This window comes from Rattus rattus, chromosome X (assembly GCF_011064425.1).
Source record: "Rattus rattus isolate New Zealand chromosome X, Rrattus_CSIRO_v1, whole genome shotgun sequence".
Taxonomy (NCBI): domain Eukaryota; kingdom Metazoa; phylum Chordata; class Mammalia; order Rodentia; family Muridae; genus Rattus; species Rattus rattus.
The window spans coordinates 117,736,541-117,748,659 of NC_046172.1; the positions used below are offsets into that span (position 1 = coordinate 117,736,541).

At 41.7% G+C, this 12,119-nt stretch overlaps 1 protein-coding gene across 1 annotated transcript in view; it reads right to left on the reverse strand.

Annotated features, from left to right (window-relative positions):
* The window catches only part of Arhgef6 (Rac/Cdc42 guanine nucleotide exchange factor 6), a 117,800-nt gene that overhangs the window by 68,292 nt on the left and 37,389 nt on the right, over nt 1–12,119 (reverse strand). The window contains 3 exon segments of the mRNA XM_032890111.1: nt 5,168–5,369; nt 7,986–8,110; nt 10,230–10,314. Coding sequence (XP_032746002.1) covers nt 5,168–5,369; nt 7,986–8,110; nt 10,230–10,314 — 412 coding nt within the window.

The following is a 12,119-nucleotide window of genomic DNA, read 5'->3' on the forward strand; positions in this document are numbered from 1 at the left end:
TGGAAAAGCTAAAGAAGGCCCTGTCTCAAAAAGTAAAAACAAGGAGAAAGAGGGGGATAGTAAAAAGAAGGGATGGGAAGGAACAGGGAAAGAAAAAAGAGGAGAAGGGAGGAAAAAGGAAGGGATGGAGGTAAAGGAAGGAAAGAAGAAAGGAAAGAAGAGAAAAGAAAAAGAAAGAATAAACAAAAATGAGTAATCTTTCCCGTTACTCCCATCTGTATGGGATCCTTAATGCTCTCCATAACATCTTCAGCTACATCACTAAACATACTGTATTGTAATATTGCCCTCTCCCACTGCAAGCCAATGATACAAGAGTCATTCTTAAGCTTTTCTGTCCCACCAGTGTCCAGGACAATAATATGCTAATCATGATGATAACATACACCCTTAAGGAGTTCATCAAGGTGAACCTCTAGATTTGAAGATCTCTTCATCTCTTCTTTTGTCCACTGGTCCTATTTCAGCAATGTCTTCTACATGTATCCACTTTTCTTTCTCTCCACTATCGTTCACTATCTATATGGCCCAGGCCACAGTAGAAGCTTGAAATATCACTTTTGGGAAACTCAGCTATCTTTCCAAACCATATATTATCCTCTATTTTAAAAAGGTTTGTTCAGACATAAAGAAGAACCCACTTGGGTCTTAGAATGTAGCTCACTTGGTAGAGTGTTTGCATAGTACATATGATACCTTGGGTTCCATTCCTAGCACCAAATAAATACAGTGTGGAACAAACCCTGCAACCTCTGAACTTAAGAGATAAAGGCAGAAGGATCAGAAGCTCTGAATTATCATCTTCTACATAGTGAAATCAAGGCTAGCTTGGGCTTTGTCAGACTCTACCTCTCTATGTGAGACTCTATCTCTAAAAGAAAAAGTATAATAAAATAGTTATTTTCAGAAAAATGTGTAGATCTGTAGGTCATAATGTTAAGGAAAATAAGCTAGACTCAGAAAGACAAATAGTACATGTTTTCTTATCATACACAGAATCTAGATTATATATGTAGGACATTAAAGTAGAAAGATAACTATGAGGGGAGGGAACAGTCTTAAGAGAGATATTGTGGTTCAAATAAGAATGTCTGCCCATAGGCTCCTATTTGAATGCTTAGTCAACAGGAAGTGGAACTCTTTAATAGGATTAGAAGGATTAGGAAGTGTGTCCCTGTTGGGTTAGGTGTGGCCTTGTTGGAGGAAATAGGCCACTGAAGGTGGGCTTTAAGGTTTCAAAAACCCATGACAGACCCAGTTTCTCTGTCTGCCTAGGGATCAGATGTAGTTCTCAGAGCCTTCCTGCATACCACCATGCTCTCCACCATGATAAGAATTGGACTAAACTTCTGAAACTATAAGCAAGCACCGAATGAAACACTTTTCTTTCTTAAGAGTTGCCTTGGTAATGGTGTCTCTTCACAGTAATAGAACAGTGACTAAGACAAGACAGGAGAGGTGAAAATAAGGGTGATGTGTGGGAGAAAGAAAATATGGCATATTTTCTCTTATGTAGAATCTATAGAATATGTATACACACATATAATGACATTAAAGCAGAAGTGGGGTTATTCACGGGAGGAGAGGGAATCGCAGGAGATGGAGAGGAAAGCTGGCACAGGGAAGTGGAGAATATGGCAGTATAATAATGAAGCTCGTTATCTTGAATATTGCCTTTAAAAATTAATGTTTAAAATGTTAATAAAAATAAAAAGCAACGTAAAATAGCCACACCTCCCTACGTGGAGCTCTAGCTCAAGGGCCTAGCCTCCTTACGTGTACTCATTCTCAAGGAAAAGCCTCCTGATTGCTGCCCTATGTCTTCTTATAAACATTCTTTAACTCACTCTCTCTACCCTTCCACCAGTCAGAACCATTTTCAAATCTTCACAACCAAGTTCAAGGGCTTCCCCTCAACTTAGGAGACTGCTAATCAAATTGTTTCTTCACTGTTCCAATTGCCTCTGCTTAGACCTTGATCTGTATTACCGGCTCGGCCTCATGCACTTACTATAGGTTAAGCACATGAGCCTAAGAAGGTCCCGGGGGCAGAGTCTGTGAGCAACATTGTTACAAACACCCTAAGTGGTTAGCAGATACTCAATGGACAAGATGAATGCAATTTTAACACGTACTTCACAAAATTTATTTATTTTACAATATGGTCTTTTTCTTTTTCAGAGTCTGAAGTTTTTTCTGGTATCAACCCATTACATACAGGATGATGTGGCATATATACAATTTTTCAAGTAAATCATATATTTTGACCATATTCACCTAACACAAGAGTTTGTATGGTTTTTTTTTTTTTTTTGCCTTAATTTTTTTAAACAAGATCTCACTTTTTAGCCCAGGCTGGCTTTGAGCCCATGGGCAATCCCCTGTCTTTCTTTTTGAAGTGCCAGAAATTACAGGCATGAGCCATCACCCCAGACATTTAATAATATTTACCAAGCACAGACAAAAGCAGCAGAGCATATCTGTTCTCGTAGTACTTACACTTGAAAGGTTCGATGTGGGCAGTAAATGAAAAGAAGAAATAAACCTGTTGGCTATTAGGGGAAGGAAGGGTTGAAGCAGGACAGAGAGATGGATAGAAGCAGCAGGGAGAGAATTCAGCTCTGTCCTGGGTGACTCAGGAAGGTGCTGGCTACAGTGTGAGCAGACCTGAAGATCACAAGGCAAGCAGCAGTGCTGAACTCCGAGGAGAGCATTGTCGATGACTGGGCAGCCAGGTAGGCCAAGAGGCCAGTGTACATAAGGTGGAATGACTGATGGGGAATGAAGTCATTAAGGACAAGGTTGGGTAGCACTACTCTGGTGGCATTGACTTTTATGCTTTCTGGGAGGAGCCATGATTTGAGTTTCATTCTTAATGAATCTCTCCGATTTCTTAGTTTAGACTAGATTACAGAAGTGACAAGGACAGCAACAGGGAAGATGAGGACCCAATGACGGTGAGCTACATGAGAGATGCTCATGTATGACCCACATACATCAGACCCTAGGCTTTTATTACATCATGAGCTTCTTAGATTCTGAAGCCTGACCTACCCTCAATAGCAGGATGTTTCTAAGGATCCCCTAAGTGCTCAAAGCAGGCCCAGAGCTTTCTACTCTGGGTCTTAAACCAGACTATCCTAAAAAAAAGCCTGAAGGGAAGGGGACCAAGGCCTAGAGTAGTACATAAAAGATGAGACGCATTGCTGTAAGACATCACAGGGAGAGACATGCTGTTTATTTCCAATGCCCTGCAAGCTATGCTTGGAATTTTCAGGCGAGGCAGCAAAAGCTGTTGCTTTTAGTTTTGCAGATGAGGACTGTACCAGGGAACATCAGTGCAAATCTAGAAAATGGGTTAGGGATCCTGACAAACAGATATGTCAAAGCAAAGATATGGCAGGAGGTAAAGGTCAGCTGTAAAAATAATCAGAACCAAGGAGATTCCAGGCACGGTCTGTGAAAAGACTTCAGAGCTTAAAAACAAATGTCTCAATTCCAGTAAATAAAAATGTTGAGATCTGGGACTCTGGATCAGAGGTAAATCACTTGCCCAACATGTATTAGGTAGGACCATGCCCAAGCATGACAAAAACTGATGAGAAATCCATGCAAACAAAAATGTATAAATCCTTCACAAACACAAACACATTCCATTAAATGAGACGCTCCCATCCCCTATCCTAGAACACAGAAAGTGGCACGGCTAAATTACAACTTAAGTTCTTGAAGGAATATCTTAAAGTGATAGTTACCTGAAAATAGCTGCGGAAGGAGAAGGAATTTTCAGCAACTATACTATACTTATGGAATATTTTATTTAGAGTGAGTCTATATTTTCATTAATTAAAAGTATCATCGTGAAAAGATATTCTGTGTATATGTGAGCATGATGTGTGTAGGGGAAGGGTGCTCCAGCCATGCCGAGGTCAAGAAGCGGCTTCTCTAGGCAGTTGCTTCTCTCCTTCCACGTTTCCATGGGTTCTAGGATCAGACTAGGGCCAGGCTGTACAGCAAGCACTTTCACCCACGGGGCAGCTCACTGGCCCACACAATATTGGTTTTTATTTTTTAATTAAAATTATTTGTTTGCTTTAGGAGGATGCACTCTGCTGTATATCTTGGGGTTGGAGAATAACCCCTGGGAGTTGTTTATTGCCTTCTACTCTGTGGGTCTTGGGGGTTGAACTCAGATAGACACACTTGACTGGAAGCACCTTAATCCACTAGACCCACCAGTTTGGAAGCACTAAAATAAAAACGAGTACATACAAAAGAAGTAAGACACTGGGAATCAAGCCGCTGAAAGGAGCCCTTGGGTAAATATTTTTTTTTTTTAGAAAAGAAGAGCTATAATAACAGCACTTTTATCTGTCTATGTATTATCATAAACTGGTTCTGGAAGGGTTCTGTCTATTTCTGTCATTGGTTGGTTTGAGACAAAGTCTGAAGTAGTCCAAGCTAAAACTTCTTTTATAGGAAAGGATAACCTTAAACTCTTAACCCGCATGCTTCTACTTCCCCAGGGCTAGGATACCAGATATACACCACAAGACTGCTAATTTCTGCTTATTATTCTAAGAAGAATCTTCCTTCTTTTTTAAGAAGGACAAATAAGTTACCAAAAGCCTCTGAAAGAGACTTCTCAAGAGCAATTGGAGTCTATTTTGTGTTCATTGTTCAAGAAAGGGAAAAGTAGCTCGTGATTTACAATAAGCTAAGGGCAACCTTGTTCTCAAAGTGGTCAGACAGCTTTCTGCAGGGAGACTGTTATCTCTCTCACACATCTCTCAGGCAGTCTTAACAGTCTTGACGCCTGCTGAAATGCTGGGGAGCTAAAAAGGGAAGTCAGCTCTCAGCTTCTCTTGTTATTGTCCTCTGCCATGGTGATTCTGAGAGGAGCAGGAAGGACTCTGGGCTAGACTCAGTGGGCAGAGAGGCTCGTGCTTACAGTCGAGCAGTTGCCTGAACATTGGATTCCTTTGCTTATTTAGCTTTCCCATAATCTAAATACAGCTTTGTTTCAACATATCTAATTATTCCCAGTTCTAGTCTAGTCTTATTTTGGACATACATGTATCAACTGTGTTAAACAATTTAAAATAAAACATTTTTAATAACAATGCCAAGAAAGAACGAGTTTTAAGACTTTAAAAGCTTTACTTACCACTGGGTTTAATTTCTCGAACATAATTACTAGGGAACCATCCGGTTCTCCCATTTAATGTGCCTTCCCACCAGCCTCCTTCTTCAACTCGAGTGACATAAATGATGTCCCCTTTACACACTGACAATTCATCTTCATTGGTCTGCTTGAAGTTGAATCTTGCCTTTACTATCAACTGGTGACTTCCATTTTCCGTCATCTCCTAGAGAAACAAAAGCCACATCAGATTAACTGTCTAGCTAATGGATACATGCATAGACATTATGCATATGTAGACAAAGTGGAGTGATGAAAATTATAACCCCAGGAATCTGTTCAGCAGTTAACAATACTGGTTCCTCTTAAGGACCTAGGTTGGATTCCCAGTATCCACATGGTAGCTCACAAACATCTGTAATCCCAGTTCCAGGGAATCTGATGCCTTTTTCTGGCCTTTTTGGGCACTTTTGTAAGTGGTGAACAGACATAATGCAGGTAAAACACCTATACCCACATTTTTTTTCAATTTAAAAAAGAATAAAACTCCAAGCTCATTTCATTTGATTACTTTATTTTTGTGTTTTTTTTGACAATGTCTCATATTAGCTCAGGCTGACCAGGGCTTCATTTCTGTACACTGGGCAGGCTTCACAGCAGTTCTCCTGCCTTTCAGCCTCCCAGAATCTAGGATTGCAGGCATATGACACTCTGCCTAGCCTAGCCTCAGCTTTGAATCTAGGAGTCTAAGAATAGGTTCAGGGGAATTTACCAAGCCCTTCGTATCCATATGCAAATGTTTTCAGGGAGATGATGACCTGGGTTCCCTTCCTTGGAGCCCATGGTGGAAGGAAGGAAGGAAGGAAGGAAGGAAGGAAGGAAGGAAGGAAGGAAAGAAGGAAGGAAGGAAGGAAGGAAGAAGGAGAGAGGGAGGGAGGGAGGGAGGGAGGGAGGGAGGGAGGGAGGGAGAAAGAAGGAAGAACTTGACTCCTAAAAGGTGTTCCCTGATCTTCACGTGCATCTGCATTCATACACAGATAAAACACACAAACAACAACAACCATTCTCCTCTTCATTTTCTAAACCTGGCTACTTAGCTGAACAAGCTACTAAAGTAAACTAATACACTATTCCATCTTGCTTCTCTCCAGCATAAAACTTGGTGTAAATATTAGCTACTAACCGACTCTTGGAAAAATCACTCCCACCTTGCAGTTACTAACAAATCTGAACTAGGCCAGCGCCCCGTCATAAGTAAAGATCAGTTAGGCTGTGATCAATGTTAGGCTGGATAGGTGAAGGTACACATGCATGATCTGAACACTTAGGATTTGAAGGGGAAAAGATAAGGAGTTCTCGGGTATCCTCCACTACACAGAGAGTTCACGGTCAGCCTGGGCTCTATGATACTACCTCATAACAGTCACAATTATGTAAGTCAGAAGTTCTGGGTTTAACATCTCAAAGTCATAGATCCTTATGAGACTCTCATAAACCCGGTGTAGCTTTCTTTGCTCATATTAGGTTACCCACATGAGCTTTTATACACAGTTTAAGAGAGGGCAAAGAATATGGTGTCATAGCATTCAACAGCTTTTCTTTCGGGGCTGCTTGGCAGTAACATTGTTGGCCGAGTGCTTATCTAGCATTCAAGAAGCCTGCTTAGATCCCCAGCATTGTGCAAACCAAGTACAATTGCACACACCTGTAATCCTAGTACTTAGCCGGCGGAGGCAGGAGGATCAGAAGTTCAAGGTCATTCTCCCCCCAACCTTCCCCAGGACATAGCAAGTTTTATGCCCTGCTGGGTTATGTGAGAGCCTATCTGAAAAGAATGAGAAGGAAGAGGTGACCTCGAAAGGACAAGAAGCACCTGTTTAGACGCTCTGGAAAGAACAAGTTGTGGTGGCCTACAGTAAGCCAATATCTTTGACAAGAGTGAAAGAATAGAAAATGGCATTTCCTCCAAAATCAAAGTTTCTAAGATTGTGGTTCTTAAGCTGTGGGTGGAGACCCCTTTGGAGGTTGAAAACCCCTCACAGGGGCTGCATAAGACCATAAGAAAACACAGATATTTCCATTATGATTCATAACAGGAGCAAACTTACAGTTATGAAGTAGCAGTGAAAATGATCTTATTTATGTTGGGGGTCACCAAATCATGAGGTACTGTATTGAAGAGTCACAGCTTTAGGAAGGTGAGAACCATAGGTCTAAGAGCAGATTTGAGGACAACTAGGAGACCCAGTATAGAGATGTATCATGGGCTCATATTTAAAAGTGGTTCTTCTTTTACACGCCAAACTTGAATGTACAATATAGCCCAGGTTAACCTCAAACTAGTGATGTTCCTGCCTCAGTTTCCAAAGAGCTGGGAATGCAGGTTTGTGCCACCACATCCAGCTAAGCTTCCTTCTTGCTCAATAGGAATACAAGGAAACAAAAGAAACTGCAATCAAGACCAGAACAATAATGAGTATTTATTGATTGCCTGTGAGTGTCAGGTAATAATTCATTCTAATTAGCTCTTGGGGTAGGGTAAATGACAGCAAAGGACCATCAGGAGCACTCATAATGACTGACATTTGCATAGCATTCCCAGTTAAGTGACTAGCTAAATTCTAGTAAACAACAGAGCTTCAGCCCTGAGGAGCTCCCCTACCTGCTTTCTCCCAGTATTCCAGCTTGAACAGAAGTTCACTCTGTACCTCATACTCTGGTGAAACCCCAAACAGACAGAATATCTACCTCAGTGCACATGGAAATACATGGGAGATGTTCATCCCACTTGAGAGATTTTTAAAACAAAGTGGAGTAGGGAATGGGGACAGATGCTACTTACCGCTGCCTTTTCCTCGCTTTGCTGCTCTGGAGTTGTGCTGGGAACGGCTGTCTGTGGGTTTGTCTGAGAGCTGGTCGTAGCACTAAGAGAAGAGGACCGTCCACATGGTCTTTCTGATAGCTGATCTGTGAAGAGAGGAAAACAAACAAATAAATAAAACTCGCAGCAGGAAACCACCTACAGTACAGGACGCTCTAGCCCAGGACATTGCCAAAGCCATCCTAGTGGCTTCTGGGACACTATCACTCTGAACAGGCTGTGTTTTTTAGGCTTCCCCCTCCCTTTTTTCTTTTCAATGGCCAACTTTTTTCTTCTTAGCCTTACTGGCCACTGCTGTCCAGTATAATGAAAAACAGCGGCAGAACCACATTTTCTCCTAACCCATTTCCCTACAACTCTCCCTTACGGAACCAGTTGCCACAGTATGTATGCCGTGTTACCCAAGGCAGACCTATATCGGGTATCAAACAGCTGTTTGTGGCTCTTAATACTTTGGAAATATTTCAAATTTCTCTCTTTGTTTGTTGGCTCATAACTTCGGGTTCTTGACACATGTCAAAATATGTGGCCCACATAACACAAAGTCTCCCCTGGTGTTTTAGGGTGGGGTGGAGAATCAGAATGAGGGAGAGGGTGTGTTTGAGACAGATGCAATCTTGGTGTTAGAATCATTTTGTAAAATCAAACACTGGAGCTTTCTCTTGCTTGATTCTTTGTGAAATTTGATCGGGCCTGGGCTGAGCTGGGTGTTCTCAGCACGCTGAGAGTGTACTGAAGGGAGAGGCTGGCTTCTTGACAAATTCAAATGAGGCTTCTTTCTTTTCCACTTATTTTTAAAAGATATAAACTGCAAAAGTCTAAAGCCCAAACATTCCCTAGGCGACAGGCTCAGCATCGAGTAATCTCCTTGAGGCCGTGGGTTTTTACTTTCACCTCCTTGTATTTTTATAAATATCTGTGGTGAGCGAAGAGACTGTAAAACTTGCTAGAAGAGTTTGGCAAAGAAACGTATAATTTGTGTGGCATAATGTTAGAATTATACCATCCTCCCTTCCCAGAACTGGATACTTGTCATGTGCGTTAAATATAGCTACTTGAATTAGCTGTACTCTCTGCTATACGCCTTGCAATAGCTCAAAAACCATTTTTTTTCCAAATAGCAAAAGAACAACTTCAGAGAAGTATTTTTCCACATCTTGCCATTATCTACAGCTCTTTAGGGTAAAACTATAATTACTTGATGGCTTCCCAGATTCTCCGTCCTACTCGGCACTTGATTACATTGTCTGCTCCGCTCTCTAATTGGTTCACGTGGGTAAGTTGAGTCTCCATAAATAGATGGTAATTTTTTCAAGGGCAGGGCCAGATCTTCTACTTCCTCCTTGGCACCTGGCAATACTGAGCACAGTCGTGTGGCTCTTAAACCAATCAAGCAGCAGGATTCATGTTTATCATAAAAACTCTGGACAGTTTTATGTGGGTTTGAATCCTAGCTTAGCCATCCAGTTTCTAGTTGGGTAACTGTGGGCCGGGCATTCCTTATCTCTAATGTGGACTTTCCCGTCCCTGTATCCACCAGTGGTGTTTGACTGATTCAGTGAGACCACTTGGGAGCTACTGAGACAGCCAAGACCGATGGAAAGTGCTCAAAGCATTTGAACTCACGATGACTACGACTGATATATTTAAGACATGATGTCACAGAATAAACAGCTTTCTAGTACAGTTTTATCAGTTTCCTCTTTACTCGGATTATACCTAATAATCTGTAATACAGTGGATATGAAATGTTTACATAAGCTACTCTCTATATTCATTGGGGAATCTGAGGTTTCATTCCAAGAGCAAAGCTACTGAAAAGCTCTGCTTTGCGACCTATGGAAAACTACAAGAAAAATATCTCTGGTGGAGAAAGGGAAGTGATAGCTGTTTTTTGTAAACCTTATTTTTTAAGGAGGAACTGGTCTTTCCCTTTTTTGTCTGTCTTGTTATACTCAATTGGCAATCCCAAAGCTTTGCATGAAATCACTTTTGGTTTTTATTGTTATGTTAAGATTATTAGAATTTGATATGTGTGCATTTTTCCTTGTTATTCTGTGATGGGTACATTTGAGTTATACAAATTAAGTATTTTATATTTTTTATAAATTTATTTGGGGGAGGGAAGAAATTTGCACCATTTGAACAGCTGTGGCCATAGCTAGCTTCTAGAAATATGGATCATAAATCACCAGCATGCCTTACCTTCTGTTGCTTTGTTGACAGCTAGAAGGGTATTCAGAACCTTGGAGAAATTGGCCCCAGAATAGAGGTCATCGGGCTCAAACACCTATTAGAAAGGAAATGTGAAACTGTAAGACACTGTAAGTAATCAACTCAACAAATGAAACTGTGAAAAGGCCCCTTGCTTTAGTATTCAAGAGGGGGAAATGTACAAGACAAGATGCAAACCTCTGCATACCTTCTGGAGAAACTAGAGCAGCAGCTGAGCTGCCTAATGGCATGTGGCAGCCATCAGTGACTCAGAACAAAACAGCACTGGGATATGAAAGGCAAGCTGAGAAGGTAGCACCCACCAGGAAATTTAAAGCGCATGCTCAGACCCAGTCTCCTGACCTGAACTCCTGACTCTTCAGCCAGTTACACAAAGCCTGTGTGCAGGGGTTCCTGTTACTGCCCAACACCTCTCCAAGGGCCTCAGAAGCCTACAAATACAGAGGCTTTCTGCTTTACTTTTTATTAATTCTCCTTGCCGGTGGTACTGTCACAAGTGCCTGTCTCTCCTCCCCTTCCTCCCTGCTGCTGCCCAACTGCTTAGGATCCCAATGCCACATTGCAGAACTGCTGTCCCAACCTGCCTTTTGCTCGAAGCCTCACTTCCTGTTTTCTGCTGATTGATCTTGCCCTTCTCATCTGTGAACTGCAAGAATCTGACTCTCCATCTGCCTGAGCTTGTGAGTTCTTCCTGGCTTTGAGACCTTCCTAGATATGATGCCAGGCCTTTGGCCAGGCATGGTGGGTCACATCTGTAGTCTTTGCAATTGGGAGGCTGAGGCAGGAGGATTGCCAAAATGTAGGATAGCCTGGCCTACAGAGGGGTTCCAGGTCAGCCTAGGCTAGAGGAGACCTGAGTAAAAAATAACATCCTCATGACCTTTTTTTTTTTTTTTTGCAATCTGATGAGGAACTGTTCCTACAGAAAGTGCCAATTACCTACTGATATATTCTCTACCTTTCTCTGTCATCACTTTCAGTCTCTGTCTCTCTCTCTCTCTCTCCTGTGTGTGTGTATTGTGTGTGTGTGTGTGTGTGTGTGTGTGTGTGTGTGTGTGTGTGTGAGAGAGAGAGAGAGAGAGAGAGAAAGAGAGAGAGAGAGAGAGAGAGAGAGAGAGAGAGAGTTTAAACGCATGGGAGGACAAATTTGAGAAAGAATCAGTTCACCCCCACCATTCCATATGCATCCCTGGACATTAACTCTGGTTGTCAAGGACTTGGCTGCAAGTACCTCTAATCACCAAGCCATTTCACCAGCACCACTGTTCTCAATGTAATATAAAATGTTGGTTTTAAAATATATCCCATGCATTAAGATATGTTGTGGCTTCTTACAGTCTCTGACATGTATATTGAGACTAGTATGAAACACAGGCACAATCAAAAGTAGGCGCTCAATACTGTAGGTATTAACCAGGCATGGTGACTCACACTAGCAATCCTATCACTCGGCAATTTGATTCAGGAGGATCACCAAAGATTCAAGACCTGCTTAGTCTAGATAGCAAGTCTAACTACCTGAGTTTGAGTCCCAGAATTCACATGTGGAAGTAAAAGGTTAGCTCCTTAAGTTGTCCTTTGGCCTCTATAATCATATTTAATGGAGTGGACATGGGAACACACATACAGAGAGGGGGGAGTGAGAGAGAGAGAGAGAGTGAAGGCAAAATAAACAAGAAGCACAAGTAGGCTTTTTAGTAAAAGGGTACCATTAATATTTCTGAAGTGCTGAATGGGACTACATTCCAAATGTTTAAAAAGCACATTTCCAGAAATGAACTGAGAGGAGTTCTATTTTAGTTTGCCAAAGCCAAGGTGAACACAATACAATAGATGGTGGCGAGAGCATCGTGAACCCCA